The sequence below is a fragment of the Lipotes vexillifer genome, unplaced genomic scaffold (genome assembly GCF_000442215.2).
Source record: "Lipotes vexillifer unplaced genomic scaffold, Lipotes_vexillifer_v1.1 scaffold685, whole genome shotgun sequence".
NCBI classification, from domain to species: domain Eukaryota; kingdom Metazoa; phylum Chordata; class Mammalia; order Artiodactyla; family Lipotidae; genus Lipotes; species Lipotes vexillifer.
Genome location: NW_006771436.1, coordinates 1,945,408 through 1,963,622, shown reverse-complemented (window position 1 = coordinate 1,963,622; position 18,215 = coordinate 1,945,408). Strand labels below are relative to the sequence as shown.

The 18,215-nt window shown below is 37.3% G+C and overlaps 1 protein-coding gene across 2 annotated transcripts in view; it reads left to right on the top strand.

Moving 5' to 3' along the window:
- Positions 1 to 17,648, top strand: part of PRRC2C (proline rich coiled-coil 2C) — a 98,737-nt gene extending 81,089 nt beyond the window's left edge. For both annotated transcript variants that reach the window (XM_007446768.1, XM_007446769.1), the window contains 10 exons: positions 1,319 to 1,520; positions 3,420 to 3,623; positions 5,691 to 5,803; positions 6,053 to 6,189; positions 9,760 to 9,991; positions 10,212 to 10,319; positions 11,438 to 11,656; positions 11,994 to 12,097; positions 12,489 to 12,615; positions 15,724 to 17,648. In XM_007446768.1, the coding sequence (XP_007446830.1) occupies positions 1,319 to 1,520; positions 3,420 to 3,623; positions 5,691 to 5,803; positions 6,053 to 6,189; positions 9,760 to 9,991; positions 10,212 to 10,319; positions 11,438 to 11,656; positions 11,994 to 12,097; positions 12,489 to 12,615; positions 15,724 to 15,981 (1,704 nt within the window). In that variant the 3' untranslated portion in view covers positions 15,982 to 17,648. The remainder of the gene's footprint in view (positions 1 to 1,318; positions 1,521 to 3,419; positions 3,624 to 5,690; positions 5,804 to 6,052; positions 6,190 to 9,759; positions 9,992 to 10,211; positions 10,320 to 11,437; positions 11,657 to 11,993; positions 12,098 to 12,488; positions 12,616 to 15,723) is intronic.
- The last annotated feature ends 567 nt before the right edge of the window (positions 17,649 to 18,215 follow it).

The following is an 18,215-nucleotide window of genomic DNA, read 5'->3' as shown; positions in this document are numbered from 1 at the left end:
AAACGCAAGAAAAAAAAAAAAAAAAAAAAAAAAAGAGGTTATATTATATATAGTGTGTGTTTTAACAGGAAAGTAGGGAGATATGTGATATTTCTCAAATATTTAAAATTAAAATCACGTTGAAATTTTTAAAGTTGGTACTTCAGAGACCTACAAACTTTCCAACAGTGGTATTTTAAAATCTTATTTGTGAAAAGTACCCTGGCGTAAGTCATTGCAGCTGAATTTTATAGGTTATCTTAGATTTTTCCTCTCAGCTCAGTATTTTGACTAGTAGAACTAAAAACTTCAGAATCTCTCTATTTGTTCCTTTCCTGTTCAAGGAGCCTCAGGATAGTTGAGGATCTACATCTGTGCTCTCCAGTTCAGTATCCACAAGCCACATGTAGTTATTGAGCACTTGAATGTGGCTAATCCAAGTTGAGGTGTGTGCTGTAAGTTTAAAATTAAATAGATGCTGGATCTGAAATGTTAATTTTTTTAATTAAAACATCTCAATGTTTGTATTGATTATACGTTTTAATTATTATTGTAGATATATTGGGTTGAATAACATATGTTACCAAAATTAGTTTTACCTCTTTATTTTTATTTTTTAAAGTGTGGCTACTAGAAAATTTAAAATTATATGTGGCTTGCATTTGTCTATCTGTTGAACAGCTCTAGATAGATTAAACCAAGCCTACAGGTAAAACCAGCAACCACAAATACAAATGGTGGCAGTCAGAACCCAAAATGCTTGATGGGGTCTGGAGGTGAAACAAGAAGTGTTTCTACTGTACCCAAGCCTAAAACCTGTCTGGTTATACTGCCTTTTAAAACACTGTGAGCATAAAACAGCCAAACAAAAGGTACCTGTCACTTGCCATTTGAGAACTGTTGGTTTAAAAAGAAAGACTGGAGAGAATGGATATTTAATGGAGGGCCTTTAGTATCTTTCCTACTAGAATCAGAGCCTTATGTCAGTCCTAAAGGGACATGGTATTTCCATTTCCTTATTCACTGGTAGGAATAGGGACTCAGGTTTAGATGATACAAGAGCTGTGACTATATTTCACTGACCTGTTTGCCAAAGCTTTCAACAAGTTCTCTATAGAGACATAATTAAAGCCCACTGCCTCCAATTTGAGTAAAGATAAAGGAGAAAGTGAAAGCTTTGAAAGCCTTATGGTCCTAATCTATATATGTGGTTTTTAAAAGGTTATAGTTGGAACACATTTATGTATATATATATTTGTTTATATATGTGTATTAGTTTTGTTAGCATAGTGATTTTCTTTTTTTTTTTTGGCTTTAAAAAATGTTCATTTGGTTGCAGATGGAGTCTGCACGTAAGGCATGGGAAAATTCTCCAAATGTTAGGGAAAAGGGATCTCCAGTAACTTCCACAGCACCTCCAATTGCAAGTGGAGTCAGCAGTAGTGCCAGTGGACCAAGCACTGCTAATTACAATTCATTCTCAAGTGCATCGATGCCTCAGATTCCTGTTGCTTCAGTCACTCCCACAACTTCCCTATCAGGTAGAGGTCGTGTACCTTTTCTTTAAATATCTTAAATTATTTAAAGTTTCTTATGATCTTTTCCTGTTTACTATCCCTCAAAGTATTATTTGTAAAAGACAGAAGATTGCACGTGAGATAATTATCAGCTGGTTTATGAACTTCTTCCCTCCCTCCCCTCTCTTGCTCTCTCCCAATTTTAATTTGGCAAATATTTAATGATGGCTTTTACTAAAATACTTCGCTTGACCCTCTCTTCTCCCAACCCCAACTCCCAATACAGATATGGGTAAGAAATTGGGGGGAAATTTTCTGTCTTGTTCCTCTAAATTTTTCTATAAATTTCACCTTTTAATTTTTATTATTTAACTCATAGAGCTAATTAGACCAACTCGGAAATAACACAGAATCACAAAGCTTTTAAGTTTTGTGTGATCTGTATCTAATTTGAAGGAGCTCTTGGCCTAAGTCTGTTGGTTTAACATATTTTCTGGGGAAGAGTTACGGGTAGAGAATTTCCATTCTGTTATTTGAGTAAATGATATCCATTAGTTTTGGGGTTTTGTTTTTGTTTTTTAAAGGAGAGTCCATCAGCATCCCAAGTTAGAAGGTGTTTTTCTTTCTTAAATGTTTCTCTAGTGTGTAATCCTTTCATTGAACTATATTTCATATGGGGCTTTATCATTCTTAAAGAACCAGAGATGTTTCTGAAATATTTGACTCTAAGAAGGTATACCCTTTTACCATATGTATAACCATGCTCCTTCTACTGAAAATAGAAATTCGTTTTAAGCTTTCCTAATACTCTCTAATGTTTCCAAAACAGTCGGAAACTCCTTTCCAATACATGTAAAATATATACAGCACAGAATTTACTTGCTTTGGCTAGTTCTCATTTAATGAATGCAGTAATGATTTTCAGTATTCTGGCTTTCTGTGCTACTTTCAAGCACCAAAAGGACTGAGGTTTTACTATAGTTATTTTGAGATTATCTGGAATCAGATATATGTATTAAGACAAGCCCAGATATTCAAATCAAAGAGAGTATTCCAACTGTACTTCTTCCCTGTTTAAACCCTTTCAGGCACTCCCCATCACCCATTTCCAAGGCATCTTCATTATGCTTACCAGCTTGGGCCCCAGACTGCTTGGGTGGATAGGGGGTGAGGCTATAAAGGAACCAGGAGGAGCGTATGGTAGGAAGATTAGGAAATAAAGGGACTAGGGAGGTTCCTAGTTTTTTCTTTGGAACCCAACTACTTCCTTTCCTTTGAGTCTAGTTTCCCCATATTCCCCTCAACTAGGATAAACTTCTAACAAGGACCTTCTTGGCTAGTCATCCTACTGGTAGATTTAAGTGCAAGAACAGAGGTACCTCAGTCTTGGTCCTCTCTTAGAACATCATTTGATATCTGAAAATAATAATAACTACTACATCACACTTTTGAATCAAATACCTATATTGTCACTTACGTTTATGTGACTTTTTAGGAGCAATTGTGATCTCTCAAGGCCCATTTATGTGCTAATATTTATGCCTCACCATAAATGAATGAAGCTCTTGATTGTCCTTTGTGATGATTAAAAAACTAAATATTAGTTTGAAGCTAAACTATAACAATGTTGTAGGCTCTCAGCCTCCTTATTTTGTGAGTTTATTTTTAAATTTTCTCCTCATTTTAATTTTTATATTTCTCCAGATTTTATAGTCTTATTTGCATCTGATAAATGTGTCTTTTACAAGCCCCCTCATATCCACTTTGGGTCTGAGGTACTGTATATAAGCGCCTAATAAGTACACAGTGGGCATAAATATTAATTTTCCAGTTTCTGGTTGGTGCTTGAGTTTACTGTGAACAACAGTGGTACTTTAAAATATGCTACATTTCACCCTTATTTTATCCCTCTCCCGAATGTAGGAGCTGGTACCTATACTACCTCTTCTTTAAGTACAAAATCTACAACCACGTCAGACCCTCCTAATATTTGTAAAGTGAAACCCCAACAATTACAGACAAGCAGCCTGCCTTCTCCAAGTCATTTTTCGCAGTTAAGCTGTATGCCTTCCCTTATTGCCCAGCAGCAACAGAGTCCACAAGTCTATGTGTCTCAGTCTGCAGCAGGTAAGATGTTTGAATATAAGGAATTTAGAAAATGAAGATGTTTTAATGCTTTTTTTTCTCTCTTCCCTTACCTTTCAAGTTTAAATATTTTTTGATCTGCTTTGCAAATTTGTTTCCTCATAGAATTGAGTGCTGTCTCTCCTTGACAAGCATTCTGGGGTTTGTGGCAATTGTTTCTTACACATATGTTACATATATAGTAGACATATTAGTGTCCAGTACAGTCTATATCCATGGATTCCGAGTCTACGATTTAACCAACTGTGGATTGAAAGTAATTCGAAAAAAATGTTCACAAAGTTCTAAAAAACAAAACTTGTATTTTCTGCACACAGGTAACTATTTACATAGCACTTACATTGTATTAGGTATTATAAGTAATCTAGAGATGATTTAAAGTATATGAGAGGGGACTTCCCTGGTGGCGCAGTGGTTAAGAATCTGCCTGCCCTGGTCCAGGAAGATCCCACATGCCACGGAACAACTAAGCCCATGTGCCACAACTACTGAGCCTGCGCTCTAGAGCCCGTGTACCTAGAACCCGTGCTCCGCAACAAGAGAAGCCACTGCAATAAGAAGCCCACGCACCACAACGAAGAGTAGCCCCTGCTTGCTGCAACTAGAGAAAGCCTGCGTGCAGCAACAAAGACCCAGTGCAGCCAAAAATAAATAAATAAATTGGAAATAATTAAAAAATAAATAAAGTATATGAGAGGATGTGCTTAGGTTATATGCAAATGATATACCCCATTTTACATTTGCAGGTTTTGGTATCTGGGGGGTGGTCCTAGAACCAACCCTCTACAGATAACCGGAGTTTGTTATCTGAAACCTGACAAATTGATGATAAAGTTCATGAGGAAGAATAAACCTAAGAACAACAAAGAAGAGAAAAAAATATTTATTGGCAGGGGGTAACTTGCTGAGTTAAATAGTAAATAAGCATTTGAAAAATATTCAAGCTCACTAATGATTTAAATTCAAAGTAAAAGGACAGTGAGGCTATTTTTTGTCTTTCCATGTGGGAAATATTAGGAAGATTGATAATACCCAGCATATTTAATACCCACTATCAATAAGGATCCACAGGTGTTATTAATAAGCTCTTAAAAGCACATTGCTGGGCTTCCCTGGTGGCGCAGTGGTTGCAAGTCCGCCTGCCGATGCAGGGGACACGGGTTCGTGCCCGGTCCGGGAAGATCCCACATGCCGCGGAGAGGCTGCGCCCGTGAGCCATGGCCGCTGAGCCTGCACGTCCGGAGCCTGTGCTCTGCAACGGGAGAGGCCACAACAGTGAGAGGCCCGCGTACCGCAAAAAAATAAAAATAAAAAATAATTTTAAAAAAGTACATTGCTAGTGAGCATATAAATTGGCAGAATTCTTTTAGAAAAGTATCTCAGAATATTTTATTATGTGTACATAGTCACTGTAGTAGCAGTTTCATAGTTGGGAATCTTATTGTACAGGTAAACTTACTTATTAATCAGAGATACATGTATCAGGGTGTTCATTCATTGCAGTATTGTTTATAATGATAATAAATTAAAAACAACATGGGAAGTTCTCCCAAACATACTATTATATAGAAACAGCATAATACAAAGTAGTGAGTATAAACATAGAGAAGAAATCTGTTAATAATCTATACCAAATTCTTTCAATTATTAAATGTCAATTCTTTTGAAATATTTTGCTAAATTCTAGTTGGTAGATTTAAAATTGGAGTGGATTTGCTGGTAAACAGGTAGGTTCATTTTCAGTTTTAGTGGATTATGTAAAATTTTACTAGTTTATACTCCAGTGGTGGCATTGTATGAGAGTGTCTATTTTCATCTACCTTCACAAGTTCTCGAGTTTCATTGTTTTAATTTTGCATATACCTGTCTGAAAGAAGTTTTACATCTTTTTGCATTTGTATCTTTCCACATTTCTAGTTTTTCCTTGGCTGTATTAATTTTCAGAGGGCTCACTTTATTTGAAATCTGCTTTTTGGGTTTTCTGTTACTATTTGGAAAATTCTGAAGTTTAGACACTCATTGCTGCTTGTTTTTCCTGCCGATCTGTAGCTCAAATCCCAGCTTTCTATATGGACACAAGTCATTTATTCAATACCCAACATGCACGATTGGCTCCACCATCCTTGGCTCAGCAACAGGGCTTCCAACCAGGTCTCTCTCAGGTACGTATCACAGGCTTCTTCCATTCTATATTTGTTTCTTTGCATTTTTGTGGTGTGATAGTATTTGGGGGCTCAATGTAAAACTAGTAATGGATTGAAAAGAAATTTTAGATGTTTACACTTGGTTTTGTTTTAAAAAGGAACTGATACATAGCATTAATCTTTTGTTTCATGTCTCAAATTTTTATTTTCCAGGTGTTGTCATTTGTGTATATGGTGTTCATATATTGTTTTTTCATTGCATTGCAGCCAACTTCAGTTCAGCAGATTCCAATCCCTATTTATGCACCACTGCAAGGGCAGCATCAAGCCCAGCTAAGTTTGGGTGCTGGACCTGCTGTTTCCCAGGCTCAGGAACTATTCAGTTCTTCACTTCAACCATATAGGTAAAAGCTTTAAAATTATGTATGTGATGTTGGAAACAATGTAATTGCTGAGCCTTCTTGCCATATCCTTTCTACTCCCTCCTTCCCCTCCAAAATGCAATGACCCTCTTATAAACTACATTAAATAATTGTGTTGAGTATGTGTCATGAACTTCAGCCTCTGGTAATTTCTGTCAGTCTTTATTGAACAAAGTGAAGCATCAAAGCATCTTGAAGAAGAGGCTAACAGCAGTCCTATGACAATTAGAAATCACAGAAAATAGCTGCTAAAGGACCTGAAAGTTTGAGTGCCATCTTGCTGCTAACAACTCTAAATCCAGGCCTGCTCTGTGTAAGAGCTGAGGCATGGCAGATATCATTACAGTATGTAAGGGGGCAGAGGCCAGGGTGAAATATAATAAAAGCGAGAGAGTACAGTGTCAAAGAATAGAAGTAGTGGTGATGAGTGGTGATGCTCTGTAGTGTAGAAGAAACCATTCTTTTGAAAGATTCACTACTGTAAGTTATCTTTGCAGTTAAGCAAGTAATGAAAACTGATCTTTATTGAACTTCTTTATATATGATAGTTATTCAGCCCTTTACATACACTAACTTACTTAGTTTTCACAAAACCATATAAGGTAGATTAAGTCATCCCCATTTGACATTCGAAGAAGTTGTGGGGGTTTTTTTGGTTTTGTTTTTGGATTCTTTGGTATTTTATCCTAATGTTACACTGCAAATAAGTGGCAGAGCCTGGATTTAACCCAGGTGTCTCTCATCTGCAACTTAATGAGAGTGGAAGGGTGGGGTAAGAGTTGAATGATAGCAGTGATCATGGCATAACTCAGTCATCATCATGGTATACCTGTCATTGATACTCATGGTAATGGCCCTAAACCATCAAAAAGAAAAATAAGGGACTTCCCTGGTGGCACAGTGCATAAGACTCCATGCTCCCAGTGCAGGGGCCCGGGTTCGATCCCTGGTCAGGGAGCTAGATCCCACATGCATGCTGCAACTAAGAGTTCGCATGACACAACTAAGGAGCCCATGAGCCGCAAATAAGGAGCCTGCCTTCTGCAACTAAGACCTGGTGCAACCAAATAAATATATAAGTAAATAAATATTAAAAAAAAAAATTCCTTTCAGGACATTTACTGTAAAGAAGGTTGCAAAACTAGGCATTTCCTTTTAGAAATTTGCTTTTTAAGTGGTTCAGGTAGAATTTCCATACTTTATAGATTAAACTTGGCATCAATTGATACAGCTCATTTCTTTCAGATCACGTTTTACTCCTAAAGAAGCTAGGCTCAGCTAATCAAACTTTCTCAAAGGAACGGAGTTATTAGTAAACTTAATAAATGTGGCTCTCCGTTTTTTATTAAAGATTATTCAGTAGAATTTAGTACATCTGTATAATTATATAGTATGTTTTATTTTCTGGTATTACTCTGTCATACCAGAGTAATGGTATAGTATGACAGTTTGGGTTTGATTATTCCAAGAAATTCTCTCTCACTACAAGTAAAATTATTTACCCCAACTGGAATTATAGGCAGTCTCTTTCATGTTATTAAATTTGAGGTTATCTTGAAATTTGTGGTAAAAATTAAAATTTTAGGGCTTCCCTGGTGGCGCAGTGGTTGGGAATCTGCCTGCCAGTGCAGGGGACGTGGGTTCGAGCCCTGGTCTGGGAAGATCCCACATGCCGTGGAGCAACTAAGCCTGTGAGCCACAACTACTGAGCCTGAGTGTCTGGAGCCTGTGCTCTGCAACGGGAGAGGCTGTGACAGTGAGAGGCCCGTGCACTACGATGAAGAGTGGCCCCCGCTGTCTGCAACTGGAGAAAGCCCTCGCACGGAAACGAAGACCCAACACAGCCAAAAATAAATAAATAAATTTATTAAAAAAAAAAATTAAAATTTTAAAACTTCAGTAGATTTAGAAATAGCAAATAGATTTGATCTCAAAACTAATCTCCTTTTAATTGGTACTGGCTGTTTGAAACATTGTTGAAAAGTTTGCAACTTTTCAGCTCTGTTAAAAAGAGTTTAGTAATTAATAGTAATGTCTTCCATAGCCATGGGAGATGGATTAGCAATGCAATTCTGTATTTGTAACCCCCATTTTAACAATTGCCTTGGAAGATGTACTTTTTTGTTTGTTTGTTTGCAGTACGCGGTCCTCTTACTGTTGTGGCCCCTCCCATTGTGGAACACAGGCTCCGGATGCGCAGGCTTAGCGGCCATGGCTCACGGGCCCATCCGCTCCGCGGCATGTGGGATCTTCCCGGACCGGGGCACGAACCCGTGTCCCCAGCATTGGCAGGTGGACTCCCAACCACTGCGCCACCAGGGAAGCCCCAGAAGATGTACTTTTTAAGACCAGACCTGTCCAATAGAAATATAAGCTGTATATGTAATTGCGGCAAATGGCTACTTGGAAGGCACCAGTTTCAGCTTTGAAAGTAGTTGTTTGTGTTCCTACCGCATCAGTCTTCTGTTTCTTGTTCTGAACCTAACTAGCATAGTGTTTATTAACAGGGAATCCTTGAATTAATTTCTGCCAGGACCAGGGTAGTTTTAACAGTATGCTTATGTTTTACATTTTATATTTGAAACAGTTGATAAGTGGACATTGTAAAGAATATTTGTGACCCTAGACTAGTGCTCCTGCTTAATGGGTTTTGTTCCTGTCACATGTGTAAAGATTGGACACCTCCATCCCAGAAATAATAGGGCAGTCTGAGGTTAGATTTCAGCATTGTATTTTTTTTGAAACCTTTCAAATGTGCAGTACAGTATTATTAACTATAGTCACCATGCTGTACATTACATCCCCATGACTTATTTTATAATCGGAGGTTTATACCCTTTGACCATAATACTGTGTTGCATATCTGAACATTGCTAAGAGAACAGATCTTAAAAAGTTCTCATCACAAGGGGAAAAAAAATGTGTAACTGTGTGGTGACAGATGTTAACTAGACTCATTGTGATCATTTTGCATATATACAAATACCAAATCATGTTGTACACCCAAAACTAGTGTAATGTTATAAGTCCCTTATACCTCAATTAACAAAACAAAACTTTGTGGGTAATCCTGTTGCTAACTACTACTCTGCTTCATTCCATAGAGGTCTTGAGACCTCTTAGAGGAAAAATATATATACATGTATATGTATGTATGTATATACACACACATATATGTGGAAGTAATGAAATGCAAATAACGAAAGTCAGAGCTATTGGTGTTATAAATTTGAATAGAATGTCAATACCAAAGAGAAAAACAGCAGATTTGGTTCTGAGCTGGCTAATGAACACATGAAAAGAGAATTATTCTCATTGTTAAAGAGAAGGAAATCTTACCATTTCCTCAGGAAGAGCAAGCCTTTTCCCAGAACTTTTACATGGGGAGCTTTGCTGTATACAGGGCTCTAAATCTTGAAACAAGTGCTTTAGACACACTCTGCCTCTTTAATTGTGCTGATTAGAGTATTTGGTCATTTGAGATACTCATTCTTAAGATTCCAGATAGAATTAACTTCTAACACAAGCCTTTTCTCTTTAATACTTCTGTAGGTCTCAGCCAGCTTTCATGCAAAGCAGTCTATCCCAGCCATCTGTGGTACTTTCTGGTACTGCCATCCACAACTTCCCAGCTGTCCAACACCAGGAACTTGCCAAGGCACAGTCGGGTCTTGCCTTTCAGCAAACTTCAAATACTCAACCTATTCCTATACTGTATGAACATCAGCTGGGTCAAGCATCAGGACTAGGGGGTTCCCAACTGATTGATACACATCTTCTCCAGGTAAGGCAGGAGCTAGAATCATGCACTGTCTTTGTATTCCTATGCAGCAAATTATTTAAGAAAACAGTTTTGAAAGAAAAAATGTTAAATGGCGCAGTGGAAAAAACAAGATCTTCCTTTCTATCTAATGCTAAAATTCTTAGAGATTACTTTGAAGTCATGATCTTGATATCTGAATTGAAAAATATTTCAATCTTACCTCTTACAAAATATTTTCTAGGCTAGAGCGAATCTTACCCAGGCTTCAAATCTTTATTCTGGACAAGTACAACAACCTGGTCAGACAAATTTTTATAACACTGCCCAGTCACCAAGTGCTCTCCAGCAGGTAAACTATGGCATGGTAAATTTCCTCAATTTTCTTTACTATTATTATTGTTGTTGCTGCTGTCGCTGTTGCTGTTGCTTTTGTTATTGTTGGGGAATTTAAATAGAACCAAGATGGGGAGGTGGTGCAGTGGTTTCAGACTTCTCTCTGAGGTGTCTAGGAATTCCATGGGGTCCACTAGTAGTGGGACATGTTTCAGTCCTATACCACCCCTCTTCTCACCCCCACTTCAATCCATTATGCTTTTTACCTCTTTTTAAAATGGATTTCTGTGTAATCATTTATTTTAACAAAAGATTCCACAAATGTAAAAATTTGAAAACCATTGTCCAGGATATGCAGTTACATGTAAGTGTGATAAATGCTTTACCCATTCGTGCTAGAGGTGAAGGAAGACCCTGAAGACCACCACACCAGTTAATATAATACATAGGACTGTGTGGCAGAGTTATGACAGTAAAAATGACAAACACATTTCTTAAGTATATGAATATAATAATAATTTTCAGTGAAAAATGTATATTTTTATGAAACTATCTCCTCTGGCAATGTCATTAATCAGCTTACTCTTTGAAAGTTGGTAGAGGGCTGGAGGAGAGAGACAAGCCATTAGTCATTTTCTCATAACTATTTTTGGTGGCTGTTTTAGGGGGTGAGAATTCAAAAAATATCACCACATTGACGTTCAAATTAAATATTACTTGTATGAAAACTGAAAGACTTTTTTTGTCAAAGCTCATTTTGACCACACCTGAAAACAGTATAAAAACGTCTGTTATAAAAATGAAAGTTGTAACTGCTTTCTTAAATTGTATATTCATAATTTTATTGTATTTTGTGGTTATTAGGCATGTACTACGGGTTAATTCAAAGATAGTCATAATTATTTTATATGTATAGTTTCTCTACTGCTAATCTGTTTTATTGTTGCATATTTAATAAAAGAATGGAGATAGTCACTAAGCAAAAAATTTATATGTGAAATATAGTAATAGATTGAAGTATTCTGTTTAAAACCTTACTCAAAAATATTTGAAGAGTCATGTATAATATATAGTAAAAGGGATATACAACAGGTCTAAGCAAATTGTTACAGTTTCTGTTTGCTTATTTTCTAGGTTACAGTACCTTTACCAGCCTCCCAGCTTTCCTTGCCTAATTTTGGATCCACCGGGCAGCCTTTAATTGCTCTGCCTCAGACTCTTCAGCCCCCATTACAGCATACCACCCCACAAGCACAGGCCCAGAGCATGAGTCGTCCTGCACAAGTAAGCCAGCCTTTCAGGGGATTAATCCCTGCTGGAACACAGCATAGCATGATCGCAACCACAGGAAAAGTAAGTGAAGAGAAATTTACGCAGTTTCTTTGAGAATTTAAGGCCATGAGTTTAGATATGCATCTGTGTCGTCTATAAAAATAAAATGCATCAGTTTTTACCACCCTCCAAAAAATGTCAAACTCAATATACTTATTTTTTATCTACTCTCTGTTAATGTGTTTGGTCCCCTCTGGTTTTTACCTAATAACAAAGAATTCATAAATTTTGTGGAGGAATTTTGTACTAAGGTTCTTTGCACTTTGCCAGATGAAGTTATCATATATAGAATACTAAACACAGCACTTTGGTTTATGGAATTGCAGAAATATTAAGTTTACTTTGTGCTGTTTCTCAGATGTCTGAAATGGAACTAAAAGCCTTTGGAAGTGGCATTGATATAAAGCCCGGCACACCTCCAATCAGCGGTAGAAGCACCACACCAACGTCTAGTCCTTTCCGGTAAAATGGGCCTTTAAGTTTGCTTATAGAATATCCGAATAACTGAGCACCATTTGTTTGTTAGATACTTAATGCCACTTTTCCTATAGTAAGTATAAGACATTCTGATAGTTTTACCAAAATGTTAAGCTATTAAGTTATTAAGAATGTATTTGCTGTACTCTATTTTAAGAAAAAAAAAATTTAACCCAGGGAAAATCTAGCTAGTGTGCTTTCTCACATCTGCACCTCCAGTGTCTCTTCATTACCACCGTAATGTTTGGTAACTCACCTTGGTAAATTTGCATCAACTACCAAGTATGATGAATCTACCAAGAGCAATGTCTCTAAAAATCTAACAGCATCATTTATGTGGCACTACCGTACTGACCAGTGATGGCTTCTTTCCAAGGGCTACTTCCACAAGTCCGAACAGCCAGTCCAGCAAAATGAACAGCATTGTCTATCAGAAGCAGTTCCAGTCAGCCCCTGCCACTGTGAGAATGACACAACCTTTTCCTACACAGTTTGCACCCCAGGTGGGCAGATATAAGTGAGAAATGAGTATTATTTACTTGCAGGTGATTGCTAATCTGGCTAATTCTCTGATTTAATAATCTTGCCGTATTATAACCAGTTTAGAAACAGTTTTTAGTAAATTTATGACATTCAAATATATTCTCTACAATTTTTAACTAGACACAAGTAGTAACCATATAGTTCTAAAGCAGACAATTGAAATATAGTCAAAAGATTCCCCACACAGCTCTGATCATTCATTGCAGTCCTGATCCTTTTATCTTTTTGAAGATGACTTTTCAGAGAAGGGTCCCAGTGCTTAACGTTTTCTAGTTTTAAAGTTGGGGGGTGGGGGGTTGGTTTTTGTTTTTTTAAAATAACTATATGTAGTTGAGCTGGAAATTCAAAAAGGTGTTCTAATGTATGTGTAAAAATGTTGGCTTCCTTTGCTAATCATATGGAAGGACTAACAAGTTAATAAGCACTCTCATATATTTGTTGAATTAGTATTATTTTCATTTATCTTCAGATTATATTTGGTATAGGTATGTGCCTTTTCTGCAGTTATATCTTTTTTTAAAGATATCCTAATTAATAGCCTTTCTGTCTCCCCTTCAGAATTTGTAGCTGAAATGCTAGAACCAACTGAAGTGACATAGCATGCTTTGCCTAATTTTTCTGTTAGATTCTCCAAGCATGGCCCATTTGTTCTTGATCCTTGCAATAGAATGGCACAAACCCATACACTTCCTTTCACTGACAGAATGGGCACAGATTTACTCTGGGATAAGCCAACCTGGTCTAGTTGGCAAATTTTTTCTTTTTTTAACAGTTCAATGTTGTATGTTTTGTTTTTTTCACTCAGATTCTCTCTCAGCCTAACCTGGTCCCTCCATTGGTAAGAGCCCCACATACTAACACCTTCCCAGCGCCTGTTCAGAGGCCACCAATGGCACTGGCCAGTCAGATGCCTCCTCCGCTGACCACAGGCCTCATGAGCCATGCTCGTTTGCCACATGTAGCCAGGGGTCCTTGTGGATCACTATCTGGAGTCAGAGGTAATCAGGCCCAGGCTGCGTTGAAGGCTGAACAAGACATGAAGGTTAGTACAGTGTTAACAGCCAACAGAGCAAGAATCTGTCTCTGAACCATGTCTTAAGATGCCTCTGGACCCATAACTGCATATCCAGGCATTCATTGTCTTAGCAGATTTTAACCAAACTAACTACTTTTATTCATCCTACCCCGCCCCCCTTTTTTAATTTCTTTTTTTTCTCCCTACCTCCCCACACTTTTTTCTTTCTTTTTTTTTTTAATGTTTTTGTTGTTTTTTGTTTTTTTGCAGCTATAGTCAGCAAACAAGTTAACATTTTAAACTCTGTGGCCAAATGAATTGTTTACAAAATAAATATTTGAGGGAGATCTAAGTTTAGCTGCTACGTTTTTTGGAAGAGCAAATAAGTAATATGAATTATTATAGGCTTCCCCATTTTCTTTTTATTTTTCCCTCCCTTTCCACCCCACCCCCATCCCCCCATCCCAAGATATAAATCATGGTTATGTGAAAACTCTGGAATGTGTGAGGCATTTACCTATCTTGATTTTTCTTCCTTCATAAGTCATCCAAGTATAGTTTTCTTCTCAAATTGGTTTCATACCCTTTTTTTTTGCCTGCCACCTGAGGCAGCCATATTCCACAACAGATTGTGTAGTTGTAGATGAAGAACTCAAAAAGCACTTTGGGATCCTTCGTGATAAAAGGCGCTGATAAACTTGAGGTTTGCTAATGCAGAAGGGTGCCTTTAGGAGTCTGTGTGGGGACAGTTTTTATAGCATAAACCTTACCTGTCTGCCTGTACAGCTAGCTGAATCAGTTTGTTTCTAGACTTAACTTCAGAGGTCTTAATAATTTTGCCAGTTTTGTCACTTTATATATCAGGTCAGACAAGAACAAAGAAGAGCTTACTGCTTTCAAATGGGAAATGTCCATAGTAAATGCTTTACTCTGAATTAGAAACATGTTTGTGACAATCCTGTTAGAAAATTCGGTTGACTGAGTAAAGTTTCTTTCTGGGTGTATATCCCTTGTTTCTGATGCTGAGTAATCAAATTTAAAGACTGCCCTGCAGTGAAATGCTTGTTAAATGTTACCCATTTTTAAATAGGCTATGTGCCTAGGATTTCCATCCATTCATAACTATTAAAAATACTAGTATGTGTAGAAATCTTTGGAAACCATTTGGCCTTGGTTTCCAGTTCTCTTGCCTTCTTGGCACTTGATTTTCATACATCCCCATGTTGGAAATGACATTAGAGCTTAATAATGAATGGGCTGGGGAAGGATACAGATTTCATGAAAATTGCTTCAGATCTTTGAATATAGTACAGGTTACCTATAGAACATGAAGGGCTTTTGTTATATGCAAGAGGTGTAGAAACTTTAGTTTTAATTGTGTATGTTATACAATGGTATAATTTACAGATTGACGTAAGTATATTCTGTGGGGGCACAGAGTCAATAAAACTAGGAAATTATTTTACCAGCTCAGAATGTGGTAGGAGCTATCAGAACTTAGTGATCAAGTGAAGTTGTAGTTACTAATTTCTGATGCTCTTCCCCTGCAGAAGAGAGCTGTGGGAAGAGGACTCAGCCACAAGACATTTGGTCCTAGGTGTTGGTAATGCCACAATATAAGTGCTTCCTTTTCATTTTATTGTAGACCACATATTGATAACTAGAAGTTTTAAGTATTACATATATGTTTTCAAATTTGCAAGCAGCCTCCCTAAATAAAATTTAATATCAATAAGCTTGTTCCAGAAAAGATACAAACCAACAACAATTTCTATTTTATTATTTTATAAAAGGGCAAACTTTGAAAAGATGGTGGGAGGTGGTCCTGTTCTTTTTATAATTTTTTTATTATTATTTTTTTAAATCACATGGAATGTTTTCAAAAACAGGAAGAAATCTATCCATTAAAAGCCAAAAGATCAGTGAGGTACTTTGGGGCCAAACCAACATGGGGAAAACTGATTTGTGATTGGTAAAAGAATTTGAACTGAGCTTGATTGACAAGCTTTGGTAATACTGTAGCATTTTCAGTTGTTGTTTCTCATTTTTTAAGGCAAAGCAGAGAGCAGAGGTTCTTCAGTCCACGCAGCGGTTCTTCTCTGAACAGCAACAGAACAAACAGATAGGAGGCAAAGCCCAGAAAGTGGACAGTGATTCAAGTAAACCTCCTGAAACACTGACCGACCCTCCTGGTGTCTGTCAGGAAAAAGTAGAAGAAAAGCCACCCCCTGCACCCACCATAGCCACCAAACCTGTTAGAACTGGACCAATCAAACCTCAGGCAATCAAAACCGAAGAAACAAAATCCTAAAGGCTGTGGGCTGTTGCAGGGGGTTGGGGGAAGGGAGAGGGGAAAGAGGGAGGATGAAGTCAGATAATGCCAGCAGCCAAAGGGGTAAAATGGTCTCTGACATTATCCTGTCCAGAGCTTGGAGGTGCACAAGGGACATAGGAGCAATTTACACTGACACACAGCTGCTGTACCAGTGAAAATGAGGCTTTGCCAGCTTGCACCTACTATATAACATGCACTGTTGATGGCCATGCATCTTCAGTCAGAAATTTATATACGAATACGTGCACACATTCCTTGAGTGCATATAATTTAGAACTAAAATCCTTATGGTTAGATGAAACACCAGAAATATGAGGGCAGTAACATCACAGAGGAATAGCTTAGCCTGAACAATGCAATGATCCCAGCTAAGACATCAGATGTGGTTTCTTTGCTCCGTTATGTTCTTTGGATATGGTTATAGCATTTATAGGCTTGGTGGTGAAGAACAGAAGATAACTGGTGCTGGATAGAGGAGCCTTATTTTTTATTATGGCAGCTTGCTATTTTTGTAACGTGGTGATTGAGTTGAACACAATCAAAGTACAGTAACTGATCTCCCCTTCTTCCTGAATGAGTGAGCAGATGATGAAATATTGATGTCAGCATCCTTGAACATATCCAGGTGGGCAGTGTTTGGCTACTGCTTCTGTTTGAAAAGATGCTGTGTTTTGGTTGTGGCCCAAAGGTTTGATGTGCTACTTGGCGTTTTCTTTCTTCCGTGGAGCTCTTACCGTTCAGGCACAACAGAGTTGGTCAAATACTAGTTAGGTTGAATCTTGCTTGCCTCTACTCAGTCATCTTTGTATGAATCCAGTAGTTTTTTTTATTTTTTAAAACGGTTTTTAGCTGATGTTCATGAAGATCAGTGAGTACCTAGAACTGTGCCACTAAAGAAAGGAAATCCTATCTAAGAAGGTGCATTTCTGTACCAGAGCTGTGTTATAACCATCCTTTGGGCCCTCTGCTGGAAAAGTAGAATCAAGTCTCAAATAATGCCTTTTTAATTATATCCTCTAGTATTATAGATGTAGGACAGTACTGTATCATACCTCTGTGAGTGTAAAATATCTTGTACCTGCTTTATGATATGTAGTAGTGACTGTGCTTTATCAGATCTGTTTTTAATGACGTTATTCGAGAATGTTTTCTTTCCAGATGATAATTAAGAAGCTAATTAAAAAAAAAAAATGGTGCCAGGTACCACAACAGTAACAGAACTTGCTGTTTTCTGAGGTTTTGTTTTTTACTTTTTTTTTTTTTAATGGAGTGCGCTGGATGTCTCTATAATTTTGTTCAGATGACTGCAGAACCTGGAAAAGCTGTTGCTGCTATTGATGCATAACATACTGCTATTGGTCTTTTTATATAAATAAATAAATCTATATATATATATATATATATATATACATATATATATAATTTGAATTTTTGGAAACTTTAGCTGTGCTGTCAACTTTGGAGAAGTATCCCAGTTGTACCATGTTGGGTTGGCATTGTACAGAAATCAACAGCCATATTGGTCTAGAAACGTTAAACATAATTTTTTCCATTTGTACAGGGGTAACGCACTGTATTAAATATGTAAGGTCTTATCTACATGGGTTTGATTACAGAAACTAATAAAGTATTCTCTAAATAATGAGTCTTGGAGCTTCTTATCTATTCCTAAAATCTGAAGCAAGAAGGCTTGTCACATACCAAAAAGAGTGATCAAGACTACATTATGCTCTAGGAAAAAAGTCATCACCCCAAGACTTGACTTCTAACTTTCAAAAACTATAAAGCTTATTCAATCAAATTAAAGGTTGTTTCAGAGGATAATGTTTATGGCTCCTGTTCTCAGGGTAGCCATACTCCTGTTGAAAGCAGTCTGTCAAGGAGAAGGAGAAGAGAAGTCTTTCTTGGTGATGCAAAGTGCTGAATGTAGAAAATAGAATCACCACGCTTCTGGCTGGAAATGGAAGGACCCAAAATAGATCTCAGTACTTGTATTTGTATTTTTCTTATTTTTGCTAGCACATTCATAGCCATTATCACCCACACAAGCAGACAGTAAGGGAGTTTGTTTTATCATTCACTCAATTTGTGAAGTGAAGTACTGAGGGATTTCAATTGCCTAAAATCCTGTATCCAGAACGCGTGGCTTCCAGATCCAGCTTTAGGAAAACTAGTAAATTCGGTTACTAATAACCTGTGTGCCTTCTTTA